This window comes from Xiphophorus couchianus, chromosome 9, assembly GCF_001444195.1.
Source record: "Xiphophorus couchianus chromosome 9, X_couchianus-1.0, whole genome shotgun sequence".
In the NCBI taxonomy this organism is placed as follows: domain Eukaryota; kingdom Metazoa; phylum Chordata; class Actinopteri; order Cyprinodontiformes; family Poeciliidae; genus Xiphophorus; species Xiphophorus couchianus.
In genome coordinates this window covers 3,486,076-3,513,537 of record NC_040236.1, presented here as the reverse complement: position 1 = coordinate 3,513,537, position 27,462 = coordinate 3,486,076, and the positions used below count along the sequence as shown (strand labels likewise).

Sequence of the window (27,462 nt, the reverse complement as noted above, 5' to 3'; positions counted from 1 at the left end):
CTCAGCGACCTAGAACAATAAACATCTATTTAATTAAAGTCTTGAATTCCTGTGGTCTAAATTAACCATTTGTCATTATTCTTCTAGATTCTCTGCTGTTATTGATAAGTAGTTCTAACGTTACAATTTATTTGGTCTTAATTCTGTATAACATTTTTCAAGTCTTACGTTTTCCAATTTGACCGCTAGATGGAGCCAAATAACACATTTAAGTGAGCGAGTTAACTGGTTAGGCTTTGTGTAACCTTGGATTTAACAACCATAATAATGACATTTTAACTAATTAATAAGATATTTAAAGAGGCAGTTTCCTCGGACACGTTGTTTCTCCTCCTCCTCCTCGGACCCCCACGCCTGCAGCAGCTCATGTAGTCTGGATAATTAGACTCTCATGATCCGCCCTCTCACTCCCCCCTCCAACCTCCTCTTAACTACTCTTGCAAATAATCCGTTCATTCGTGTTCTTCTCTGTGATGGAGCAATGAGGATTCCGAAACTGGACTTCCTGTAGAGCTTTTCCCTTTTCTACGACCTTTTACTTTTCTTTCTAAGTTTTTTGTTTTTTGTCCTACCTGTTCGCTGCCATGCTGCGGGTCATAGTAGAGTCTGCCACGGGTCTCCCCAAAAAGAAACTCGGCAGTCCTGACCCAATCGTTTCTGTGACTTTCAAAGGTACGTCTCATTTCAAGGCAAATGTTCCATGTTCAGACTGACTTGCAAGCCAATATTTTGTTTTTCTAAAACGTTAGGTGAAATTTAAAGAAGGGAAATACAACTATTTATTTAAAACTTGATCATGATTGATGTACAATTTTAGATGCAATATTTATACATTTCATTAATGCTAAATAGAAGATGTACATGTGGCTAATTTGACCTAAACAACAACTTATGTTGTTGAAAACAAAAACTTAAAAAGTTCTTGCTGGGGAGTGGCAGATCCTGGATCCACGGGAACACACACACACACACACACACACACACACACACACGATTGTGATGACTAAGAGAGACGAGTTGGAAATTATGGAAAAATGATCCTGAATAAACACAATTACTGTAACTGTAGCAGAAACGTTTACATGTTTGATCCAAAGTTAAAAATCCTGATAATTGTAGTTGAGCTAAAGTTGATGTCAATCAACAAGTGTTGCAGGATGCTTCCCGAGTTCAGGCCCTCCTCCCAAATTCATCATCATCCGTCAACGATGACAACCTTCCTGTATTCATGAAGTGTTTCTCTTCCAGATGAGAAGAAGAAAACCAAATCGATCGACAATGAAGTGAACCCTGTCTGGAATGAGGTAATCTGCAAAAACACTCATCGTTCCTCCACATCATTACTGTGACCCCATCAGAGTGACCCCTCACTGTAGCAGCACCAATCAATAGTTTACTATCATCATGAGATTGTCCCAGTACAGCAGTATTTGCTCTTCGTGTTCCTTCAGGTGCTGGAGTTTGATCTGAAAGGCGTTCCGCTGGACTCCGGCTCCCAGCTAGATGTGGTTGTGAAAGACTATGAGACGATTGGGAAAGATAAGTGAGTTAAATACAGCCTGAAGGCTTCTTGGGCTTGCTGTTGGTTTCACACAACAAAAGGATTTTGGTGATGAGGTAGTCGGCATCAAGTCTTTCCTTTGATGAAACCTTAAAGTTGCCGTTGTACAATCTGAGTTTCTAGGAAACCTTTCATTCTCTCCGCAGCACTGATTCCTCTTTCAAACACATTAATGAGACTAATGTATAGTATTCAAGGAAAGTTTGAAAATTTCAGAGAAATGGAGTTATTGGCTGGAGTTATTGGCTCCACCTGATCACACCCACCTCGCCATGCTGAGACTTGCTGGACAGTGTGGGATGACAGAATTTGATTGAGTAACAATGCCTCTGTTAGTTTTCTGTCTCAGAGTAGGATTTGTCTACAGAACGCTGCAAATTCCTGCTGCAAACAGGAAGAAACTCGATCACTGTGAACTACTACGACCGTAAACTGGATGTTGCCTTTTAATTAAAGAAACATGTGGGCCCAATCTGTGCCAACCACAAAATAATGTTTCCATCCTTGTTGACCGTTGCTAGTGACGGCGACAGAGCCTTCTCGTCTGATATTGAAAGAACCTCGCAGAGTTAGAGAATCGTTTTTATAAATATAGAATATGTAAAGCTGTATCCAAAGTTTCTGTGCATGTGCTTTGCTGAGTAAAAGTTTCCCTTGTGTCTGGGCAGTCATACGGAGGGAGGTGCGTTTCCAGGGCATGAGATCAGTTTTCCACTCCGCTGTCCTGCCTGCCACACTCCCAGAAGATTTAAACAGTGCTGGCAGTGGTGAGCTGTGCTCTCTCTGAGAATAGTTTTCCAGCTGCTAATGGGTTATTTCCTGTTATCATGGCAACAGGTTGGTCTTGATAACCTTTTTTTTTTTTTTTTTAAAGAAGCATTGTGGTGGAGAGTCTTGTACGTGTAATTGTTAGCATGTCTTTGTAGGAAAGATCAGAGTTGTGAATCCAGAGCGTATTAAACATGAGAATGGAATTCCTTTAATTACCTCTTTGGGATCTGAGCATTGGCATGAATGCCAATGCATTCACGCATGGACAACTCGGATTGTTTCTGTGGGGGCTTAAAGTACAGTTGCTGCGTAGCAACTGTACTCGCATTAACAGATCAGAATATTATGAATATTATGTTTTAAAGCAGATGTCTTGCCAAAACTGATCCTGTAAGCTGAAACCAACACCCTTCTTAGCCTGTAAGTCAGGGGTCTGCAGCGGGTTTCCTTTTTTCAGATGGTTTTACACACCCGACCATGGTTAGGATCCACCTCAGGAATAATTGTGGAAGTGTCTGTAAGATGGGGAAACCGAATAAATAAAGCTCTGACACGCTGACCTGTATAGGAAGTCATCAGGAAATTGTCTCTTTCCACATGCCTGGATGGTTTTCTAAAGCCTAGCTTCTTTGCGACATTAATCCAGTCATTTTCACTGATATTTCTCTAACTTCTCCTCTGTTCAAGGTCAAAGCCCTCATTTTCTCAATCCTTTCTTTTTAAGAGAAGTTATTTTGAGCTGGGCAGGCTGATCTGAAGATCAGTCTAATTCAGTAGTATAAAGTAGCTGAACTTCAAAGTTTAATTTAAGGAACTGTTGGAGTTCATTCACTTTGTCTCTGTGCTCCACCAGGTCCGTTAACCCGTTTCAGGGCCTGACCAGAACCCCTCAGTGTAAATTCCCTTGAGTAATAATGAGATTTGGTTATATATACAAGAAGGCTTTAATGCCGAAAGACGATCAAATGTTACAAGCCATACATGTCATACAAATGGAACAGATGCAGAGTTACATTCACCGTCCAGCGCTGGGCCACACTCAGCTCAACTTATGGATGGAACCAAGCGAGGCTAAGATTGTAGCAAGTTTAGCTTTTTATTCTTCTCTGCAATCTGTAACCTCCCTAAAGGGTAACCTAATCAGTTTCAGTCTGTTTATGTGTGACTGGCGGCAGTCACACACAAACATGGTTATGTAAGCTGCTGTGTGTGCGTGTAAGCAGATGAACGAGGCTAAAAGAGATGGAGGAAAAAACAGAATCCATAACAGGACATTAAATTATTTCAGGGTTGTCCCCTCTGTCCTTTAGCTCTGCACAGGTTTTCCTCCTTTTTCTGGCCTTGAGGTGATGGAAGCAGCTGAGAGCTGTGGGCTTTCCTTGTTAAGCATGTGTGACTAAAAAGCTAATAGCAGAAGCAAAACAGGGCTGCTGGCCAGTGTCAAATGCACAAGAATACCTTCACTTCCTTCTGGGTGGAACGTTTCTCCGTTGGGTAGGCCACAGAAGTCCAACCTGACTCTTTTATTTCAAAAATCCTGAATACAACTGGCTCCTTGGTTTAAAGAACCATGCTGGTATGAATTTTACATTGAAGATCACTCTGACTGTTGATGTGCAAGTGCAGATCAAGGTGAGCAACTGAAAGGTCAAGAAACGTATCACTTGTAAAAACTAGGCAAAGTGACAGAGCCTCAATGTGAAAGGATGTTTTCACTGTCACACACAGCACAGAGGGTCTGTTGACGGTGTGGTTCCACTGGCAATCAGACATATTTCCATGCAACAAGTTGGAAAGAGGGGGCTGCACAGTGGCGCAGTTGGTAGCACTGTTGCCTTGCAGCAAGAAGGTCCTGGGTTCGATTCCCGGCCGGGGTCTTTCTGCATGGAGTTTGCATGTTCTCCCTGTGCATGCGTGGGTTCTCTCCGGGTACTCCGGCTTCCTCCCACAGTCCAAAAACATGACTGTTAGGTTAATTGGTCTATCTAAATTCTCCCTAGGTGTGAGTGTGTGTGTGAATGGTTGTTTGTCCTGTCTGTCTTTGTGTTGCCCTGCGACAGACTGGCGACCTGTCCAGGGTGAACTCCGCCTCTCGCCCGGAACGTAGCTGGAGATAGTCACCAGCAACTCTCCCGACCCCATTAGGGACAAGGGTGCACAGAAAATGGATGGATGGAAGTTGGAAAGAGAACAGAGAAACGGAAACAAGTGGAGGCTGATGTTTACAGTAACCACTGAACTGCAAGCAGCAGAACAGAAAGAAGATACTATGATTTCTATAGTTCATCGCTGGAAAGAAGCAGCGAAATGGTTTGTGACTGAAAGCCTGGCACTGAGGAAAACTGAAGTTGAACTTCAGGTCAGAGGTCACCTACTGAATGGTTAAAAGACCCCCGAATTTGTATTGAACTTTTCCAGTCACATCAACCAATAAGAGCCCTTTACACTAAAGCAATATTCAACCAATTGGGCTCATTAACTCACACATACAGTATATGCACAGATTATTTGAGGTAACCCCTCAGGCTCTAAGCTGGATTCAGATCTTCAGTTTTTTGGATTGCATAGCAACCACTCTACACCCACAGTGACGGAGAATGTTGTAAGTTGTAACTCATCCATAGAAGCTGATTTTATGCTAACAGAAGTCATGCACTTTTGTCACAACCCCCTACAGTCTTGGCATCTAGATGAAACAAGCAGTTCAAAGCACCTCAGGGCAAAGTTACCTCTGGAAGTGACCTTCACAAGTACATGTTGTAATTTGTTACCTAGCAGCAGAACCTGGAATGGATCCACCATGAAGATGAAGATCTGGACAAAAGTGAATTCTGTTCAGTTTAGACTTCATATCCTCTCCAGGACAATGACCCAGAGCTTTAGCAATGGTTTCTGACCAAACATGCTAATGCTGGGGAGAGAGGTCCACTCATTTAAGAGCTGAGGAAAAGATGAATCAAAAGAACTATGACTCTACATAACTATCTTCTGTGCTCAATAGAAAACCCAGTATTCTTCTTCTTTTACTAAACGTGTTGTGACTGCTTGGTGCTGTGGCTACGCCAAAGAGACTCTGCTTCTTGGAAAAAAGGGGGCTAGTGTAGTAGATGTATTAGTGGGCTGTTATATGTCCCACATAGGGATGTCACACCAGCAGCAGACTAATGTTGCAGTGGGGTGTGTGTAGAGGGGTGGGAGACGGGGTTTGAAGGATGTGTGAAGGTTTTCTGACAGAGAAAACTGTTCAAAAGACTGCATGTGTTCAAACTGCTGCTGCTGCTGCTGCAGCTTTCCTCACTGAGGAAGTGAGCCTTCATCTTGGACTTGGGAATCTAATATCTTGCTCATTCTAACTATATGATAAGAGGTTTTAGAGAGAAACGGACATGAGTTAATTAGAATCTGGTCTGTTCTCAATTAAACCAAAGCTAAACACACTGGGGGCCTTTTTGTGTCAAGTGTTTTTAAAGCGATTCTCATTTCTGCTGAGAACAAGAAGCCAAATGAATGTTTTGTTATGACCACAAGGATAAGTGGTACTGTTGTCAACTGAATACGAATAAGTCAGCTTGTTGATAAAGAACTATTTACCTTCAGCCATTAAGTAATAGAAAGGATTATATCCTGCTCATATTTCTCTCTGACTCACCACAGCTTACCTAAGGACTCAGCCTGATTTAGCCTCTGGATATTTACAAAGGAAGTTCATAGTCCCAGCATGTCCTCTGTAAGCTGTTTACTCTCTGTTTAGAAGGAAATTGTAATAATGTGCCTTCATCTTAATGCTGGTGTTTGTTAATCATGGGTGGATACAGGTTTAATGTACAACTTGTTCTCTTAACAAGTGAACTCTTTTAGCTGACAGCAGTGCAGCAGGAACTCACTGAACTAAACAAGTTAGAATCCAGAACTGGCGCTCCGTTCGGCAGATGATTCAGGTTTTTTCCCTGAGGGGGAAACTGGTGACGGAGCAATGCAAGAGCTTTATCTCCCCGAAGCTCCTCCTTTATAGAATCCCCTTGACACGATTCAATTTTAAAAGGATCTCTGGGTATTTTTTTCTTCCCGGTGTGAGGCCCCCCCCTTCAAAGTTTACACAAGTGAAGCCTTTTTTTTCTTCTTTTTTTTTAAAAAACAAAACAGTTGCGCTCACTTTGGAATAATCATGCAGAACAACTGTTACTCTTTGCTTCAAAGATTTTAACTTTATTTTTGTCTGAAACTGTGTCCTATGTGTCGGTGTGGTGACCAGTTGTGACTGCGCCCAGTAAATTCGGGCCCCAATATACGTTCACAATTGGGGCCCTAGTGCCTTTGCTATATTCTCCACATGACAGATCTGTCTCTCTTTGACAGATCTGTCACTATAGACGGCCGTCTATAGTGACGGCGGCCGTCACTATAGACCAGGGGACTCAAACTCCAGTCCTCGAGGGCCGCAGTCCTGCAACGTTTAGATGTGCCTCTGTTGCACCACAGCTGAATAGAATAATTAGGTCATTAGCAAGGCTCTGAGAACTGATCTACACAAGGAGGAGGTAATTAAGCCATTTCATTCCAGCGTTTTGTACGTGTGGCACATCTAAAAACTGCAGGACAGCGGCCCTTGAGGACTGGAGTTTGAGACCCCTGCTGTAGACCTTTTTGGTGGGTCTACAGAGATCGAAGGTCATCCTAGCATAACTGACCTACTTCCCTCTCCACTGTTATTTGCTTTTAATTAAAACATTTTCCTGACCTTATGTAGTTGTCAATTAGTAGTAGTAATTAGTGTTGACAGTTAGTAGCAAAACACTTCATCCGCTTTCCTTTTATACATCAGGTGTACATTTAAGATTTAGCGGGTTGACAGCTTGTCGTGGTCGGCGAGCAGCTTTTTTCCCTCCACCAGAGGGCGGGATCTTGCATCTGTGATGTCACGTTGCAATATGTCCTACCCAATAAAGCATGTCATTATTTTCTTCTTGTCCTCCTTAGTCTTTTATTTTATATAAAATCTAATCCAAACTAGAATGTTTCCTTCAGTAGATTGTTGTTGGTGGTGTGTGTTTCTGAGGACGGTACCGTAGGAGCCTGCTGTTGTAATTTCTACTCAGCTGTGTGAGACTGTGGACTCCAAACGTTCCTCCTACTAGGAGTCCAGCCAAAGTTTAAAGTTACTCAGCCTGACCAAACAAGATACAATATGATTTATACACACACTTTGATAGCTTACTCTGGACATGGCTCAGTAGATTTCATTCCACCCTCTAGCAAACTGGTTGAGATGGTTTTTCTCTCGAGGTCGACTTTTAGCTCTTTGTCAGTTCTGTGTTTTGACTTTTCTGCTTTGTACAAAGCAAAAAAAAATAAATTTTTTTATTAAAGCATAAACGGAGCAAACTAAGCTATGCAGGTAATGGCTGAGTGACGGGGTGGAAACAGAAATTCATCACAAGGGACAAATTGTGTGAGGTCATTCCTGGAAAGTGGCATACAGTACATTGTTAAAGTATTTATATGCATTTATTGATGCTAAAGCTACAAATTCTGTATCTTGTTGAGACGCTACAAAATGCTGACGCTGCGTGTTCATTCATGTCTTCACTGAACTGCTGGATTTATACTGAGATTAAGTTCTAGACATTTTGTAAGCTCAATTTCCTAACTAGCATCAGTGTTCACAACAGGCTCTGCCGATAGGGAAAAGCTGTAGCGGTAGCAGAGAACTGTCCCCTGGCTCTGATTGGTTGCTTCTAGTTAGCACTGGGGGAAGACATAGGAGTTCAGTTTTTTTCAGATTATCTCTCATGCCAAGTTGTCACAACATAGTTTCAACAAATATGTAAAAAACATCGTTTAAAAAAAAAAAAAAAGTTGGATACTGCAGCTGTAAAAGACTGATGAAGAGCTTCTCAATCTCAATCTAGAGCATTACTGATAATCATCTTGGTAATCAGCAGGGCGGCTGCACATGATCCAACAAAATGTGAGAATCCATGAATGACTGGAACCACTCCACCAGTCCTGCTCTTCACACAGCTCTGCGTACGATAAGCTCCCAACGCTGCAGCCTCACCTCCACGTACAGCAGGTGGTGAAGTGACTAACTCTGGTAGTTCTCAGCTGTTTGGACACTAGCAGTGTGCAGAAACCCGAGCAGACAGATTGAAGAGTAAAATGATATTCCTCCTGGTGAGTTTTGTTTGTCTGTGAAGGCAGGGCTTGTTAGCTCTGGGTGGTTTCTCTCTCTCTGGGCTCTTTCTGTGAATGTGACATCAGCTGAGCACACATCACTGCATCCACTGTCCCTGTCACCGAAGACATCCTGGCCGACTGCAGCAGAACGGACGTTACGGAATAAAATCAGCTAAACTGGTGTGCTGACTTTTACCTTGCAACGTGGAAACAATCCTGTTTGTTGTTTTTGATTTGTAGATTCCTTGGGTCCACTAAGGTTTCTCTGCGAGACCTTGCCTCTGGAAAATCGAGATCTTTGCCGTGCAAAAATGTTCCTCTGGTCAATGACAACGGGCAGGGGATCGGAGTGAGTGTCGTATTGTAAAAGTAACGTTAAGCATGATAAGCAAGTCGAATAAAACAGAGCTGAGCAGGTTCTCGTTTCCCTGCAGGCTACGATAGACCTGGTGGTCGCCTACGACCCTCCAGCCAGTGCCGTGCCGAACCCCAACGACCCCCAAGATGGAAATGCTGCAGTGGACGCCGGTCTGTTTGTTTCATAGTTTCATAGTGAAGCATTGCTGCGCAAAACTTTGGCCGACTGGATTTAGTTTGCTGAATCTCGGCTCTTTTCTGTCTTTGGCGCCTGGCAGCAGGAGGAGGAGGTGGGGATGAGGAGGGGAATGAGGCTGTTCCTGACGGGGCCCAGAGTGGCCCAGCTGGAGCCCCTTCATCCTCCGACCAGCCTGGGGCTCTTCGCCAGAGGCTGAACCGGGTGCAGAGTCGCCAACGACTCGCCAATAAACCCCAGGACTTCCAGGTCAGTTCAGTAGTTTTTATTTATGGGCATTTTGTTTATAATTTTTGATGACTTCAGAATTGAAATGCATATGCTTCTTCAAATCGTCTAATTGTATTACAGTAGAATAATTCCTTACTGAAAAATGTACAAAAATCAAACATTTTAACTTAAATTCATTAAGAGTGGAGCAAATCCTCTGTTTAGAAATAACTGTTTTTAACAAAGTCATTGGTGGATCATTATTGCGTCACTTATTTATCTGCATGTTGTGGATGATGATCCTGCTGAACGGTCAGATGAAGAGCAGGTTGTATTCCCGCCCAGTGGGTTCATCTGGTGTTTCAAACAACTTACTCTGACTGTGGGAAAGGAGAAGGCCCACAGCATCACAGATCATCCACTGTACTTAACAGTGGGTGTGAGACTTGCTTCACCCAAAAACACCACCTTGAATATTTGTAGCCAAGTAATTTTAAGCATATCACACTAAAGCATATTGTCGGTGCGTCCAGCGGTAGTTCTGGAAACTTGGTGAAACCAAGATGTGAAGATTTTCAGGAATCTGTTGAGGTGAGTTTGGAGGTTTAGCTTCATTGCCATCCTACTCATCATTAAGCCTGTTACAGTAAGTAATGAATCAATTAATCACCTGATCAATTAAAACCAGCTCGATAACTACCATTTACAGGATTGTTTTTGTCGTTCTGCCAACAAAAGTTTCCATTATGGTTCATTGGTCTCAACTGTTCAGTTTTATTTTAGAGATTTCATAATTCATTTTATTTGTTGTTTCTGTTATTTTCTTTTTTATATCCTGGATATTTAAAACGTCTTTCACTTCCAGTGTTAAATGTTTGTTAGATTTAAACTTTATTAATCTTTGATCATGTGTTCTTGCATTATTATGCCACTAACATTATATTACGTGAAAATGATCTTGGAACAACAATAATATCGTCTTTCACAATAACTTCTGGGACGATTTATCGTCCAGAGAAATGACTCCTCTCTCTGTGTGGTGGAAAAGCAAATCTGGGTTGTTGTTCAGCTCAGCGGTCAGGAGATAAGGGAAACGGTGTGTTTATGCTCCATGAAAACAGAAAGTTATGAATAACCAATTAGTGGCTCTGATAAACTAGAAAAACAGAAAGTAAAGATTAGCATCTGTGATTTTGTTGGAGCCTTTTTCCACAACAACTATGTAAATCTCCTTCAATGTAACGTTGATTTGTTTTCCTCCTGCATTAACAGAAGAATTCAATTCAAAGGTGTTTTAAATTTTTTTTTTTTTTTTTTTTTACACATTTTCAGCTGGTGTGTGTCCACACATTTATCATCTGTATGAATAATGTAACCCTAAAATTCTTCAGATAAAACACATATTTTAAATCCTGAAAATATTTTCTCGTTTCCTGTTGACCCGGCCTGGGTCAACAGATCACTGATTTAATCAAACAGAAAAAGCAGCAGAAGCGACTTTTGTCAGTTTGAAAAAAGTCTGAATTATTTCTCCCAGCGTCTCGACTTTCACCCTATAAGGAGAAAACATCTGAAGAATTCTGCTCCAGAAAGGCAGCTTGTGTTTTTGTTGGTTTTTTTTCCAGCCATGACTAAACAAGTTCTGTTCAAACAAGATGAAAATGTTTTGTGATTTTAAGTACTCTTGAATAGTTAGGTGATGAACTTACATGGTGACATGACTATGGTGTGTTACCTGTTTTCCCTCTAACCCAGTTGTTCCTTTACATGCAGTCCACTCATGAACTGATCCACTCTGTCTTCCAGATCCGTGTTCGGGTCGTGGAAGCCCGTCAGCTGTCCGGAAACAACATCAAGCCTGTGGTGAAGGTCCACGTGTGTGGACAAACCCACCGGACGAGGATCAAGAAGGGAAACAACCCGTTCTTTGACGAGGTTTCGTCTTTTTTTCCCATAGACGACACAAGCTTAACTGTTCCGGCTCGTTGTTCTGCTCCGGCTCTCGTGGATCCTCGTGTGATTGGTTGTTGGCTTCTTGCAGATCTTCTTCTACAACGTTCACATGCTGCCGTCGGATTTGTTTGAACAGAACATCAGCTTCAGGGTTGGTGCAGTTCATGGAAATGTTGTGGTTTTCTGCTCCAGCATAAATCCTGATTGTTTTTTATTTATAGGTGTATAATTCATATTCACTGAGGGCAGACAGCCTTATGGGTGAATTCATGGTAAGTATTAAGTGGCGACCACTCATACTTAGTAATTTTTTATAAGTGTTTGTGTCTCAAGCAGACCTCTCCTTGTTTTTTTCACACAGCTGGACGTTGGTTATGTTTATGATGAACCAGGTACGTTCACACAGGCCATTAGGTGTTTTTCAAGTCCATGTTTTGAAAGTTTTGTTCTTTTTTGTCACTTCTGGAGGGAATTTCAGATGATTCTTTTACAACAGCTTTTGGTAACACTTTATTTGTCAGTCTTATGCATAAGACTGACATGACGCTGTCATAAACATGACAAAACACCCGTCATGAACATGAAGGAGTCTTTATGAATGTTGTCACGAAGTGTCATTTGGTAAATAATGACACTTTTAAGGCAAAGCGGCTTTAAAAGATGCATTGAAAGTCCATTAAAAGTCCCAACTTTGCATTATTTTGTAAATAATGACACTTTAATGCAAAGTTGGGACTTTTAATGGGCTTTCAGTGCAACATTTAAAGCCCCTTTGCATTAAAAGTGTCATTATTTACCAAGTAACACTTCATGACAACATTCATAAAGACTCCTTCATGTTTATGACAGGTGTTATATCACGTTTATGACAGCGTCATGTCAGGCTAATGCACAACCCATCAAATAAAGTGTTACCCAACTTTCTATCTATCAGACAATATGTAGCTTTGGGTGCTTTTCTTAATCTAGTTGTTTCTTTTCTTATGAAAATGCTGAAGTAGTTCTCAGAGAGAGAAACTAATTGTTGCCTGGTAAAAGTCGGGTCAGCGCAGTCCGAAGCCCTCATGATCACATGTTAATTTTTAGCATTTTGTAGGCATTTAGCTGTAACAGCTGTAAAAATTCCAGGTTTTCAGTTGAAATTCCAATAGAACCCCTAGTGTTTAAGTCTGAACCTCTTCAGTCTGAATTTGACAGCTATTTTGAAGTTGTTTTCTGCAAAACTGAAAGTGCAAATGTGAAATACTCAAAGAAAGTACACTGGACTTTGGTTCAAAAGATTCTTCAGACATGATCTCCGAACTCTTCACAATAATAAACATGGGTGAGTTCACTACACACTGCACAGAACAGCTCCTGTTTTGGTTCAGATTTAAACAAGCAGTGTGTACTGACTACAGCAAGCAGTTTCAACTTAAAGCAACCTATAAATCCCAGGCTAAGGCATCCAGAAGCACATGTAATTAGCACAGAAGTAATGTAATTGAATGGCTAACACATGCGACGGCATATTTATAACGCCAAAACAAGGCTAAACCTACAAACAGCATAAAGACTCCACAGTGTTTGCCTTCTATACTCTGAAATAGCAAGGGTTGAAAAAAACGGCAGGCAAACAACATTAGCTCCTAAACTACAAGGTTCTAGTGACATCAGTTTGCTGCTGTGTTCAGGCGTCTCTTCCTGTATGTTTCTGAAAATACATTTGACTTGGAGCAAAGTGGCATTCATTGTGTTAACGCTGCCTTTACATATTTGTTAATTTGACCGTGTAAACTCAGATGACTAATCAAATCTCTAATAAAGTATAAGCTGTGGATTACTGAAACAGCCAAAACTGTCCATCAGTACAATAAACGCTCACCGGTGCTTCATCAGATACACACTATATCTGTTCATTTGTCCACATGGTGGACACAGAGAAGAAGGCTAGGAGTTTCAGAAATTTCAAATCAAAACTCTGTTAGCTTTACAGATTGGTCCAAAAAGGAGAAAATATCCAGTGGGAGAAAAATGGTGAAGATGAAAAATCCTTATCAGAGGAGAATGACTGATTTTAACATAATACATGGAAAACAGTCAAGAAATGACTGCAGAATATCATCTCTGAACAAGCAGACGTTGACACTAGGGGCCACTCCTGACAGAGAGGTACAGGAAACAGGCAGCAGCTCACACAGTCTGACCAAAACTGGATAGTGATTGGTTGGAAAAACGCTGCCTTTAGCTTCAGACACAACATTACCATAAGCATAAAAGCATGGATCCATCCTGCCTTGTATCCACAGTTCAGCCTGGTGTTGTGGAGGATGGTTTTTTTTTTTTGGCACATTTTGGGTCCTTTAAGCAACATTTAAAGATGTTTCTGCTGCTGATGTCCATCCCATCATCCAGCAGGATAACACGCTGTGTCACAAATCTCAAATGAGTCCACTGGTTTTCTGAACTTGACAATGAATCTACTGTCCCCCAACGGCCTCAGCAGTCGCCAGATTTCATTCCAACACAGCACATTTGCAACGAAATGGAAGCGTTCCTTCATAAAACTCCAGCGACTGTGAAATCGCGTCAGTACGGACTGGAAACCACCAAGGAACGCTTGAATCTTTCTCTGCGCGTGAAAGGGGCCGGGGAATCTGTGATTCTCGTGTCCTGATTATATTTGTTTTCATTCTGCAGCCCATTGTGTGATGAGGAAGTGGCTCCTGTTGAATGACCCGGACGACTCCAGCTCTGGCGCTAAAGGCTACCTCAAAGTCAGCCTGTTTGTTGTGGGGACGGGAGACGAGCCTCCGGTTTGTAGTCACTGATTCTACGCGTGCCTCAAATACAGAATTTGCTCCCGTTTTTCATTTATTTTCTTATTTTTGGAATCCGTTCTGACTGCAGATGGAGAAGAGGGAGTCTCAGGATGACCAGGATGACATAGAGAGCAACCTGCTGCTGCCAGCAGGAGTCACCCTGCGGAGGGCCACGCTGTCCTTAAAGGTGTTCAGGGCTGAGGACATTCCCCAGAGTAAGACGAGAAAAAATCAATCAGATCACGAATCTCTGTCTGATAAAACAAACGATGTGTTTTCTCGTTTTCAGTGGACAATGCATTTGCCCAGACGTTGAAAGGAATCTTTGGAGGAGAGGAAAACAAGAAGAACCTGGTGGATCCTTTCCTAGAGGCGCGGTTTGCTGGCAAAAAGGTTTCAACTCAATCCAGTCTTGTTAGCCAGTTAGGGATGAACGATATAGCTGAAATCGTTCATCCATCGACTGATAAGTGTTTCTTATCAGTCGATATTAATAACTGATTAGATTTTAGTTTTAAATATTTGAAGTACAAGCAAGCTTTTTCTGTTTTATCCAGTTTTCCCTCCAAATCATTTTTTATTTTTAAGCAGTTATGAGGAACGGTGGCAAAACCTGAAACTGCTGCTGCGCAAGTTACTCAACATGTTGTTGCTAAGTAACCAAAGAGTGAGTTACTTGATGCCATCCAGCTAGCTGTGAAAGGTTGAGCAGGTTGCCTTTCCTTTGCCTACATCTCCCAGAATGCTGTGTGGTTCTGGCTCAGATTTCAGTGAATATTTTTATATTGAATATTATATTATACTTGTTATCTATTGATATTAATCCCATGTCTATCACGGTGTATTATTATTTATTTCTTGTCCAGTCCTAGTCAAAGTCCTTTAATAAGAAAGCATAAATGTTAACTGGTGAGACAAAAATCTAATAACGGTGTTTTTCTGTTTCCAGTTGTGCACTCAGATCATTGAGAAGAACGCGAACCCGGAGTGGAACCAAGTTTTGAACCTTCAAGTCAAAGTAAGAAGTCCTGATCCTGTTAAAGACGATCAAGTTTAGAAAAGTTTAGTGGAAATGATTTTTTTTTGTCTTCGCTGCAGTTCCCGTCCATGTGTGAGCGCATCAAGCTGACTGTGTACGACTGGTGAGTTCTTCTGTTTCAAAGCATCCAGGCTGCAGCTGTGTATCGCAGCTGGGAAAATGTGCCTCCATGTTTCTGCAATGTGGTCAGTGACATTCTGTGTGTGTGTGTGTGTGTGGATGGCCCAGCAACAACCACTTAAGAATAATGCAGGGCAGTGACTCAGACTGCGGTGGCCCTTCCCTTTTCCCTCAATAACATGTTCTGTTGGCTGCGCTGAGCTAATTTTCATCACAGTATCTGGGGAAAAAAAAAAAAGTGTTCACATAACTCAGGTTCAGGAAGGCCAGAGGGAAATAAGCTGAAGAGGAAAAGGTTAGAGAAACGACATGCCTCTTTAGGAGTTGATAACATATTTAAATCTCGGTGTAATTTGATTCCATGCAGAAAACTTCCAGACTCAAAGCAACAAAAAAATAAAGATTTTAATTTTGCCTTCTTAGTAATGAAACCGTAACTCACTTACTGTGTTATTAAAATGAATGCAGGGAAGAATGAAATGTCTTTACCTGATGTTTGGCTGCAGGGATCGGCTGACAGGAAATGATGCTGTTGGCACCACATACCTGAACCTGACCGAGATAGCCTCCTCTGGTGGAGAGATAGAAGGTACGGGACTTTCTGAAAAGTGCAAAAACTGGAGGAGAAGTTTTCTAATCCAAGTAGCAGAACTTTTAAATTGTTCTTCTTTTTTTCTTTTGGAATAGAGGAACATGCAGATAATGGGGAAATGGCATTGTTTGAAGGTTCACCTGCGCTTTTTGTTCTGTGTTGCATGTGATGTTATGCATTGAGCATGCCAGCGCTTGTGATTAGCCATGGGCCGGTATGAAGCTCTCTCTAAGCTAATCTTTCCCAGTAACTGATTCAGACTCGGATGAGATTTATTTTGTTAAATTTACAACATTCCTAAAAAAGGAGACAAAATGAAACACTATTTAACAAATCAATAGTTTAGGCTTCTACTTTCCCTTTTGCACATAGAATAAAACAAAACCTGTTTTTATTTAAGACAATAGATTTTATTGTCAGTTGTACATAAGTCATTTAATAGACTACAGCAAAAATACTTAGGCATTTTTTAATGGTTTAAATGCTTATTGTACAGGATAATACAGTGCTGAATGCAAAATTAGTATAATGAAGGTCGGCCAGAGTTTGTGACAAACCTGGACAGTTCAGTTCTTTTTATTTATATTTTTTAACAAAGCTTGACTAAAATAGAATTTGAGCCAGGCTTAGAAAAAACCCCCAATTGAGAATAAAGTCTTAATAATGAGAAAAGTTGCATAAGAATAAAGTTAAAGTAGCACAAGAATAAACTCATATTACCAGATTGAAATGGTAGTATTGGTAAAATGAATTAGTAATTTTACAACTACAACACAAAAAATCTTAAATCTAAATGATGAATTTTGAGCATCTAGTGAAGTTATGGTTATCAGTTTTACAAATAGAAGATCATCTTTTAGCAGATGAGGACCAAATTGTCACTGGCAGGAGTTTGAAACGTTTGTGCAAACGACTGAGTCTAATTCGAAGAAAGAACCTCGGGCTAAATGAGCTGCTCAGGTCAGATCTTAAAACCTCTTTTGAAAATTAACTCTCAATAAAATGACTTTCTTGTAATTTTATGACTTTCTTCTGGTGTTTTTGTCTTATATTCTTGTAATATTTTTACTATTCTCATAATTACTAAAAATCCTTGGCCCTAACATATATAGAAATGCTAAACAATGGTGACTATATTTAAACCAAAAGCCCCAAAATAAGGGCTCATGAAATATTGAATGAAGGTTGTGTATAATAGCATAAACTATTCATAATTACCAGACCCAGTGGGGGACGTAAAATGTCAGACTTCATTGTTTGAAGCTGTTGGTGAAACCTAAACGTTTTGAAACCTCGGCACATTTCGATGCTGGCTAACCGGCCCATGTCTAATTGTGGTCAAGTCCTGTTTGTGCATAGTGTTGGTACCGCTGTTCTCTGCTCTGTTCTGACCCGATAAGTTTTCCGTGTTGACTTCACACCTCCCTGTCACTTCAGTTTGTTCCCGCCTGCTTTCCCAGCATGACCTACTAACAAGCAGAACTTTGCTCATGTAAATTTGCCCAGAGATGACCTCTGCTGCCGTCTCCCCAGCTGACTCAGGAGAGTCTCAGGTGGGTTTCCTGCCCGTGTTTGGACCCTGCTACATCAACCTGTACGGCAGTCCCAGAGAGTTCACGGGCCTTCCGGACCCCTACGAGGCTCTGAACCTTGGCGAGGTACCAGCACCATTTTGCTTTTAGCCTTTCCTTTCTTTTGTACAATAATCTTGAGTTCCTAATCATTTGAATTCACTACAGGGAGAAGGAGTTTCGTACAGGGGCAGGGTACTAGTGGAGCTCTCCACGAAGCTGGAGGGGAAAGCAGACAAAGCAGTTGAAAGTATCCACAGTGACGACATCCTTGTGGTTCAGGTACTGCAGCTGTTCATCTCAGAGGGGAGGGACAGTATCATGTAAAATTGACTTTTTTGAGCTTTACATCATGTTATAACGTTATTCTCTCATCAAAAACATACCTGGAGTGTTGCCTCGATTCTTTCATGTGTGTTTGAGAAATTCTTTAATCTCCATGGCAACCATTCGCCTGTGCAAAAGGCCTGGGTGGACCTAGCCCCGCCCAGCTCCCGATCTTTCACCTCACAGACGACCCCTTCCTCACTCAGCTCCTTCAGACTAGCCAGCATCAATTAGCAAACACCTGCTGGAACTGAACGTCAGCTGAGCTCATTATAGGAGCTACTTCTCTGTGCAACGCTGTTGAAAACGTTATTAAAGTGATGGAGGAGCCATGTTGTGACGACTTGCTGAAGGCGGAGTTTCAGAAAGAGCAGGAGTTTTTAAAGAGACAGAGCCCCAATTTCAAGGAGTTAAATTTCTTTAAAGTCATATTTGACAACTTTTGGCAACTGATGATTTTATGACAACTGAAGGTAACATAGTTACTTGATAGTGTTGTGAGATAGTAATATGTGCCTGGAAAATACATAATATTGTTCCTTTTAAATTGCAAGTTTGTTGCCTGAAATGAGTTTGTGGAGGAAATTATATTTGCCAATTAGAGTTTTCATAGTACAGTTATGTTTTTAGCTGTTCCTTCCTCTTGTCTGATAACCTTGTAGCATTCTTTTGGAGTTCCTAATGGTTATTCTGGTGGGAAAAAATCAGACATTATTTCAATATCTTGTTTTGTGAAGGAAAACTGATTTTAGATCATTGTGGCTTCTCTTTAAGAGCTATGAATAACAGAAATATTTATGTTCTAGGTATTATAATTTGAGTGCCATACAAAAATTATGTATTGTTACGAATCAGTTGGGATCAAAGATGATGTCACACTGTGTGAAAATGGGTATTTTACAGTTACAACAGTCGCTTTGTCTTTAACAGAGATGAGAGGATTAAGGACAGAATGTAAACTGTGAACACATTCCTTACAGAACGTAAGGAATGTGTCCAACTCGTTAACTCTGATGGAGGTTAAAAACTCAAAAGCAATAAAACATCAACTTTACAGCCATGACCTCTCCCCTGGGCCCCAACATGATGAACAACAGGGACCTGAAGCCAGAGATTACCAGATCACAGTTGCAGCCTTGTGGCCCCTCAGGAGGCCCCTCATGCTCCACCACTCTGTCTTCAGCTGGGTGGAGCTGCACATGAACAGAGCGGCACATCACTTTGCTCTCCTGGATCAGGCTTAACCCTGCAGGACCCCAGCCCGCAAGGACTGGATCTGGAGCTTTATATTTACAACATAAGATGGCAGGAAAAATGCCCTGAATTGTGTTAAAACTGGCATTCTTGTCAGGCAGGAAAGTTTAGTTTAAAATGGCTTCTAACATATTTTGTGCTTCTTAGTTTTTAATCACCTCCTGACAACTGCTGAAACAGGAGACGTATTCCCACAATAATAACTTCCACAATGAAGAGGGTTGTTAGCATACCTAGCATAGCATATTAGCACTGAGGTTTAATGCATTTATTGACTGGAAAAATTATTAGATTTGAGTTGCAAACTGAAAACCATCCCATTCTAATCACTGTTAAAACTTATTCATCATTTCGACAACATAGCTAGCATTTTATCATATAAAAGTTAACATACTGTTTTTTTCTTCCCCATTCTTAAGAAGTACCAGCGAAGAAGAAAATACTGTCTGTGCGCAGTCTTCCACAGCGCCTCCATGATCCAGGAGCCTGGCGAACCCATCCAGTTTGAGGTCAGCATTGGTAACTACGGCAACAAACTGGACACCACCTGTAAACCCCTGGCCTCCACCACCCAGTACAGCTGTGCTGTATTTGATGGTACGTGATTAAGCTCTTTGTTTTGCAGTCACTGATGTAACCAACAGTCTAAAGCTCTTTAAAGCAGGGCTGCTCAGTCCAGTCCTCGAGAGCTACCATCCTGCAACTTTCAGATGCATCCCTGCGCCAACACACCTGAATCAGATGAGTGGCTCGTTACCAGGCCTGTTTAGAGCTGATCCCTGGCTGTTGGAGTAAGGATGCTTCTAAAAGTTGCAGGATGGTAGCTCTCGAGGACTGGACTTGAGCAGCCCTGCTTTAAACGAAACGTTTCAAGGCTTCACTTGACCTCAGCTGTGGTTCTGTTTCCCAGGTAACCATTACTACTACCTGCCCTGGGCAAACACTAAGCCAGTGGTTGTTCTCACGTCCTTCTGGGAGGACATTGGTCACCGCCTCGATTCTGTCAACATCATCCTCTACATCACACACCGCCTGGTAAACATCAGTGTTTTCTTTGCTAACTAAAGGCCTGATGCAACATATTTATTTTATTGAGACTTCTTGATGTGTTAAAGCTGCAGTATGTAACTTTTATAAAACAATTTATTTTGCATATTTATGTAATTGTCACTATGTCGTAGCAACATAAGATCAGACAGATGAAAAAAATCCAACTAGAAACAACAATCAGAGCCAGGGGGCGGGGCTTAGCACTGTCAATCATGTCCCCCACCCCCTTCCCTTGTTTTCTGCTACCACTAGAGCACAGGTGTCAAACTCCAGTCCTCAAGGGCCGCTGTCCTGCAGTTTTTAGATGTGCCACAGGTACAAAACACTGGAATGAAATGGCTTAATTACCTCCTCCTTGTGTAGATCAGTTCTCCAGAGCCTTAATGACCTAATTATTCTGTTCAGGTGTGGAGCAGCAGAGGCACATCTAAAAGTTGCAGGACAGCGGCCCTTGAGGACTGGAGTATGACACCCCTGCACTAGAGTTTCTCTGCGTCAACAGAGCCTTTCCTGAATGCTAATCCTAGTTAGCATAGCCACCAATGTTGACTGATGAATGGTTTTCCTGTAACTATAAGTTGTTTCTCCACCATTAGCACATTTAGCAGTGAGAACACACATTGATTGACAGCTCTAAGGCCCTCCTCATGGCTCTGATTGGTTGTTTCTGACCTGGAGGCGGTGCATTTCTTCAGACAGCTATAGAAGCACAGGGAGGAGAAACAATCTTTTTCACAGATTATCTGTCCCATTCCGTCACAACATGGTGACAGTTTTAACAAATATGTAAAAATAAACTTTTTTTTAAATTAAAGTTGCACACTGCAGCTTTAAAGTTGATCTGAGAATATGTGAGAGGGAGCTGCTTGTTCAGTGTTCTGTGTTCCATGTTTTAGCAATCCAACCTAGATGCATTTAAAACGGCCATATTGGCTAAAGTTCCCGACAGCCAGCTGGCAGAGGTGTGGATGAAGTTACTCAATCAGTTGATTGAAGACTTGGACAGGTAAACAGAGGAAGGGTCTATTTCCTGCCTGTCTAACAGGAGATGCACCCTACAGCATTTTGTAGAGTGATTATCTTGACTTTTTGTAAAAACATTTTCACATTCAGTTTTAATTTTGGTTTATTCCAGTTTCACTTTCAGAACCATAATAGAACCAGATTCAAAATAAAGGCACCTTTCTAAAATAATGGCCTTTGTTGTTTTTTGCCAAGTAATTTTGGCAACAAAAAAAAAAAAATCACTTTTGCCATAAAATGACTTGGGCCACTATTTTACAAAAGTGACTATATTTCCATTGTTTTTTAGGAGAGTGAATGTCACATTGGATGTGAGAATCTCTTGAGGTTAAACCAAATCATCTTTGTGTTGCTGAATGGCTGCTAACATGTCCAAATCCGGCATGTTTTCTGAAATGTTGAAAGTGCAAAAAGCGGTTCTTCTGTTCAGCCTTCCTGTTATCCACTTAGCCTTGCTCTCTTCCAGATTGATTGTTGCAGGGCTCAAACATACATAAAAAAAAATTTCAAACCCAATTTGATTCCTGATTTTAATAATTTATTTTCCCCCCTTCACTTTCTTTACTTATTGTTTTTATTTGTACTTTTTTTTTTCAAATGATAGAAATTATTTTCAAAAAAATTTGACTTTTATTTCAATAATCTCTTCCTTCCTGGATGCTGAGTTGACCTGAAATCAAATTCAAAATAATTAGAAAGATGATGAGTCTTGGGTGTGCTGACATCACTCCTAACTATGGAAACCCAAGGAGTGAATTGGTGGGGAATATTCCAGATTTTGTACTGAATAAATTATTAGCTATGAAAATGATTGACTGTGGAAATGTTTCAAATCAAAAATTGATATAATTTAAAAGATATATTGCAGAGCCCTATTTATTTCACTCTTAAATGGGGCCTAAACACCTTTTACACAATGCTAGAAATGGTTAGCTTCAAGTCTTTGTTGGTGCATCTCTGCTTCAATGAAAGGGAGGTCAGGTTAAAGGATCAGAATAACCACAAATTAACAAGACCAGAAATTGTATTGACATGTGGATAATGATTGTGACTGACTGTGTGTGTTCTCGTGGAGTTTCCCCACCCCTGACCTGGAGGGCCGCTCCAACCTGACATCTCTGGACATCCAGATCAAGAAACTACGAGACGGCGCTCTGACGTCCATCAAGGTGGCAGCGAGACGCATGAGAGAGGAGGCCAGGGAAATCCCAGACACGCTGCCGGACATAGAGAGCTGGGCGGACAAGCTCAACCAGCTGGCCGACGAGGTACACACACACACAGGAAGCCCAAAGGTTTGAGGCTGGGTTCCGGCTGGCATTCGGGGATTGTTTCAAAAACTCCTAATATGGCCAAAGTTTTCTCTGCCAACATTCTCCTCGTCTGCAGCCCCAGAACAGCATGCCTGACGTGATCATCTGGATGCTGCGCGGTGAGAAGCGTGTGGCCTACAGCCGCATCCCGGCTCATCAGATCCTCTACTCCACCTACAGCGAGCAGGCCTGTGGGCAGCACTGTGGCCAGACTCGGACCATCTTCCTGAAGGTACACAGTGTGTGTGGGGGAAGAGACGCTGGACCAGATTCTGCTGTTAGATTTTCTGAACTGCTACTTTCTTCATCATCTTGTTGAAGCTTTGTGGTGTTCATGCCCTCAGTACCCCATGGACAAGACCAAAGGCCTGAAGGTTCCAGTTCAGGTCAGGGTCAACATGTGGCTGGGCCTCTCTGCACAAGAGAAAAGGTTCAACGCCTTCTCAGAGGGAACCTTCAGTGTGTTTGCTGAACTGGTATGAGACTTCAACAACTGAGCTTTAATGGAGAATTTTTTTTTTTTTGTCAAATAAATGTTTCAATATAAAGTTTCATCCAGCTTGGAAGATGTTACTTCATCAACAACGCTTGAACAGTTCGAGATTGTTTCATAAGTAAATTCTGAGAAGCATATGATTGTATTCAGCCCCCTTTACTATGATGCTCCTAAATATGCAGCCAACTTCCTTCCGTGTGTTTCACTTCCTGGTCAGAGTACGATCCTCTTCTTTGTAATCTGGGCAAACGTTTAAAGCAGAGTTGGTATATAAAGCTGAGCTCTATTCAGTCATCCAAACATAATCGCATAAATGTCAACAAAATAAATAGAAGTATATGGTATGAAGTGAGAAACTTAATAAAAGTTTAAGGATATACATGCCTGTCCAGTCGCTTTCAGTCGCCGTGTCGTCTGCTGTGTTGCAGTATGAAAACCAGGCTAAAGTGTTTGGGAACTGGGGGACCACCGGACTGGTGGGCCGCCACAAGTTCTCCGATGTGACGGGAAAACTGAAGCTGAAGCAGGAATACTTCATGCCACCCAGAGGATGGGAATGGGAGTCCGACTGGTTCATCGACCCGGAGAAAGCGTGAGAACACACGGGTTTAATGAAGGGAGACAAGTTTGTCTAAACTAGTCTTTGCTTATTTAGTAAATTCAACACAGAAAAACTTATTTTATTCACCAGGACTAAATTGAATGGGCCACACTTCCTCTGCTTTGTTCACATTTCTCTCATTCCACAGAAAATGACTTTATGTCTGTAGCAGAATGTACCAATGAGCTGGAAGTTCTGGTTTCTACAACAGTCAGTCTTGATGTTTGATGAAATCCCCCCAAAACGAAATTAGCTCATTATTATGACTAGGCTAACAGAGCTAGCTTGAATTGGATCTCTTGCGTTCTAAGGAGATGAATGAGACAAGTTTGTCTTGATAGAAAGAAATGGATGTTGCCAACATCACTGAGCAATACTTCAGGATCTGTTGTAATGTTTGTAATATTGGGAGTTTTGAACAATCCCATAATGTCAAATAAACTTCAAAGAACCAGGTTTGTCGAAGAAAAAAAAAAATCTTATGATCGCAAGATAGATAAGTCATCATTATGAGACACAAGTTTTTTTTTTTCTATCAAAGAGGTGGAAATGGGCTTCCATGTCAGATAATTACTTCTCATTAAAAAGAGAACAGAGAGGATTAGCAACCTGTGCCCCGCCCCTTTAATTAGTCGCAGGAAACAGAAAGAGGCAGCGCTGTGGGGAAGCGTCGTTTTGAAAACCTGTTAAATTCATTCTAACTGGAATCAAACTTAACGCCAAACATTTCTCCCTCCATCATGGTCGTTTCCGTAGAAACTGCTTCTGTTTTTAAAGCTTCCCCCAAAGAGATAAACTAGAATGGCTGGGTTTTCGATTTCTCCCCAGAATGGCTGAACAGGGCCAAAAGGCCCTGAGTCCACCCTGACGACTCTGATGGCTCAAATTAGCATTCTTCTTCAATTGTAAATGTGGCCGTTGACCGTCAGGCCAGAATGTAGGAATGTGAATAGTCCATGTTGGGGGTGGGTATCTATGATACTTGCAGGAGATCAGATCTCCTGTAGGTAATGCTCTTCAGTTTAGTTTTGAAGCATACATGAAGTGTTTTTGGAGAGATGTGACCTTTTGCAGCTGATCCATGATGTTGTGCTGCATTATCCAGGTCATTTTGCCAAATGTACATAGAGTTTGCAAAACATACAATCTGTTTCAAGAAATATGCAAAGGTTTTTCTAAAAGAAATTAGTAATGTTTTTCTTTGAAATAAAGCTAAGAGGGTATAAAATGACAGTTTAGAAATAAACTAACCAAATTAATTGTGTTGATCCACCTCAAAAAAATCATGCAAAAAGTGTAAGCAAAAGAAATCTGGGAGACTTTGCACATGCAAATTTGCATGCAGCCTTTTGTGCTGTGGAGGATAAATAGGTGACTGCTTCACCTATTTAGTTCACAAGAACTAATGGCATTTATTTCAGTCATAATCTTGCGGGGGGGTGACCAAGGTTCCATCACTATGTGACAGCTGGTCAGCAAACCTGGCAAACATGATTGACATGGCAGCACTGAATGCACATGTGCTTTATCAGGCATGCATTGGGGTGCAGGAGAGACGGGTGGACTTCCTGGTTGAGCTTGCAAAAGAGTTCGGTAACTCTCATGTGAGTGAGAAGAAGGCACACAAGGAGAAACTGCTTCGGCAACAACCTTCCACACCCAGCTCAGGCAAAAGGGCGAAGTGTCAGGTCAACCATCGATGCAGGATGCGTGTCCTGAGGCCGAAACATCATCAGTGACCCCTCACACCCCCACCATGGACTGTTCTTCCTGCTGCCCTCTGGAAAGAGGTTCTGCAGCATCCGGTGCAGGCCCACCTGGTTCCGAGACAGCTTTTTCCTACTTGCCATCAGACTGCTGAACTCTTAACTGGACTGCACTCAAAAACTGGTCTCCACTTTATACCTTGCACATGTACATAGCTAAATAACTTCTATTTTACGGTCAGTCCTGCACTTTATATTTTATATTTAGATTTATATTCATATTTTATACTGTATTTTATTTTACTCACATTGGAACCTCAAACATTATCCTGAGCCGTATGCAACGAAATTTCGTTCTGTATACACCCTGTGCATTGAAAATGACAACAAAGTCAGTCGAAGTCGAAGTCTAAGGAACAATTGTGCAACTGTGAGATGCGTTGAGGCCATTACCAGGGTACTTCTAAGGTAATGGCCCTAGGTAATGGCCCTATTTACTGAACAAAAGGGCTTCAGTGCAACGGGCTTCAGGCCAGTTGGACTATCTCTAGCCTGAATAGGTATATGTCCAAATGGCCTAACTCCAGCCATTCTAGTGTAAAAGTATGAGTGTCTCTAGGCACCAAATTATGTCAGTCAGTCAATTCCAGTTTTTCGCAAGCCCATGATCGTAGAAATTCACGCCAAAAGCAACAGAACCCCACATTGTTTAATGCTAATGCAGAATTGTGAGTTTATTGCAAATTTTCCTCAAAAAAAACTAACTCCCACCTGCAGGGTGGCAATATTTCCTACTTCTGCTACACTCATGTCTCAGCTTTACTTAATGTCACGTTATTGTCTGTGATTGACGTGGCAAGTATAACAGTCACATGTAATGTCATGCATAAGTGCAAATGTTTGCAAAATTCCTTTGAAATATTGGATTTTGAAAGTAACATATGATTATGATTGCAAAGAAAAATCACAAAAACAAACATGAAATCCTGGAGGTACTGATCAATGTGAAAAGACTTTCAATGTTGAAGTAATTACGGAATGTAGACAAAGCTATTTATTTATATTTTACTCATTTGCTAATGGGTTTTATCAATATCCGTGAGAATAGTCATGATTTATATGTGGCCCAAAATGAGTTTGACCCCTCTGCTTAGGGCTTTATTTAATTTTAACCCAACTACACTGAATATTTGCATTAATTTTTTTATTAAAAGATGGTTTGGCTTTGTTTCAGCCTGCTAACCGAGGCAGACGCCGGACACACAGAGTTCATGGACGAGGTGTTCCAGAACGAGAGCCGTTTCCCTGGTGGCGAGTGGAAGGCCGCCTCGGAGCCATACACAGACGTGGTGAGAGCAGCGAGTTGCGGCGCAGAGCACACACACATACACACCCACACACACACCCCATCAGGATCTCTACGACAAAAATACACGAATTTGGATGTTTTAATATTAATTAAACCTGCGGATCATCTCTCAGCTACTCAGTTGCTTAAAAATAAAAAAGGAGATGCACGCTCCTGATTATGAAAATGCAGCTGACCTGATTCGTGTGTTGGGCAGAACGGAGAGAAAAGCCGAAACCCTAAAGAGTTTGACTGTCCTCCGGGCTGGACGTGGGAGGACAGCTGGACGGTGGACATCAACAGAGCTGTGGATGATCAAGGTGCAGAAACTCATAATGTGTTATTTTACTTCCATAAACTGAGCTTTTCATGGTTGTGCTTTGATCTAATCAATGCTCCCACTGCCAGCTGTAGAAATACACTGCTGGTCAGTCAGAAACAACCAATCAGAGCCAGGAGGAGGGGCTTAGTGCTGACAATCACCTCATGTAATGACAGAGGAACAGCTTACAGATACAGGAAAGCTGTTCATCTACCATCATTGTAGTAGTCAAGCAGAGGGCAGAGAGAGGCTGTGAGCAGCACATATTCCAGGGTAATTGACAGCTCTAAGGCCCTCCTCCTGACTCTGATTGGTTGTTTCTGAATGGAGCAAAAGAGCTCGATTTCGTTTTTTTCCTCTGAGATTATTATTGTCATTCTGTCACAACCCCACCTAACCCTAACAGTTTTAAGAAATATGTAAAAAAAAAAAAAAACACACACCAAAAAAACATTTCTAAGTATAAAAGTTACATACTGTAAGTGTAGACCACTGGCGATTTAGATCCCATGAATTAAGAATCGCATGCAACACAAATTAATGTGTGAAGGCAGATGAATGAACCAATCACATATAAATATACATTTATTTCTGTAGAGCTGTACAGCAGTGAGCTCTGCACCAAAGTGCTCTCCGTTAATTCAGGGGTAAAAGAACTGAAATATCATTAGAAG

General features: G+C 41.5%; 1 protein-coding gene across 6 annotated transcripts in view; it reads left to right on the top strand.

Moving 5' to 3' along the window:
* Positions 1 to 446: 446 nt before the first annotated feature.
* LOC114151308 (myoferlin) overlaps positions 447 to 27,462 on the top strand; it is a 40,635-nt gene continuing 13,619 nt past the window's right edge. Inside the window, exons 1-28 of one of the 6 annotated variants that reach the window (XM_028028438.1) lie at positions 447 to 672; positions 1,249 to 1,304; positions 1,452 to 1,543; positions 8,750 to 8,858; positions 8,944 to 9,037; positions 9,148 to 9,311; positions 11,079 to 11,207; positions 11,314 to 11,376; positions 11,447 to 11,497; positions 11,587 to 11,617; positions 13,905 to 14,020; positions 14,115 to 14,241; positions 14,316 to 14,419; positions 14,976 to 15,044; positions 15,125 to 15,168; positions 15,692 to 15,774; positions 15,873 to 15,911; positions 17,284 to 17,435; positions 17,517 to 17,630; positions 19,349 to 19,526; positions 19,840 to 19,964; positions 20,876 to 20,985; positions 22,078 to 22,270; positions 22,392 to 22,547; positions 22,660 to 22,791; positions 23,240 to 23,403; positions 26,353 to 26,467; positions 26,684 to 26,786. In XM_028028438.1, coding sequence (XP_027884239.1) covers positions 585 to 672; positions 1,249 to 1,304; positions 1,452 to 1,543; positions 8,750 to 8,858; positions 8,944 to 9,037; positions 9,148 to 9,311; positions 11,079 to 11,207; positions 11,314 to 11,376; positions 11,447 to 11,497; positions 11,587 to 11,617; positions 13,905 to 14,020; positions 14,115 to 14,241; positions 14,316 to 14,419; positions 14,976 to 15,044; positions 15,125 to 15,168; positions 15,692 to 15,774; positions 15,873 to 15,911; positions 17,284 to 17,435; positions 17,517 to 17,630; positions 19,349 to 19,526; positions 19,840 to 19,964; positions 20,876 to 20,985; positions 22,078 to 22,270; positions 22,392 to 22,547; positions 22,660 to 22,791; positions 23,240 to 23,403; positions 26,353 to 26,467; positions 26,684 to 26,786 — 3,001 coding nt within the window. In that variant the 5' untranslated portion in view covers positions 447 to 584. Of the gene's footprint in view, positions 673 to 1,248; positions 1,305 to 1,451; positions 1,544 to 8,749; positions 8,859 to 8,943; positions 9,038 to 9,144; positions 9,312 to 11,078; positions 11,208 to 11,313; positions 11,377 to 11,446; positions 11,498 to 11,586; positions 11,618 to 13,904; positions 14,021 to 14,114; positions 14,242 to 14,315; positions 14,420 to 14,975; positions 15,045 to 15,124; positions 15,169 to 15,691; positions 15,775 to 15,872; positions 15,912 to 17,283; positions 17,436 to 17,516; positions 17,631 to 19,348; positions 19,527 to 19,839; positions 19,965 to 20,875; positions 20,986 to 22,077; positions 22,271 to 22,391; positions 22,548 to 22,659; positions 22,792 to 23,239; positions 23,404 to 26,352; positions 26,468 to 26,683; positions 26,787 to 27,462 lie in introns of all 6 variants that reach the window. The other 5 variants (XM_028028437.1, XM_028028439.1, XM_028028442.1 and 2 more) reach the window with 5 other exon arrangements.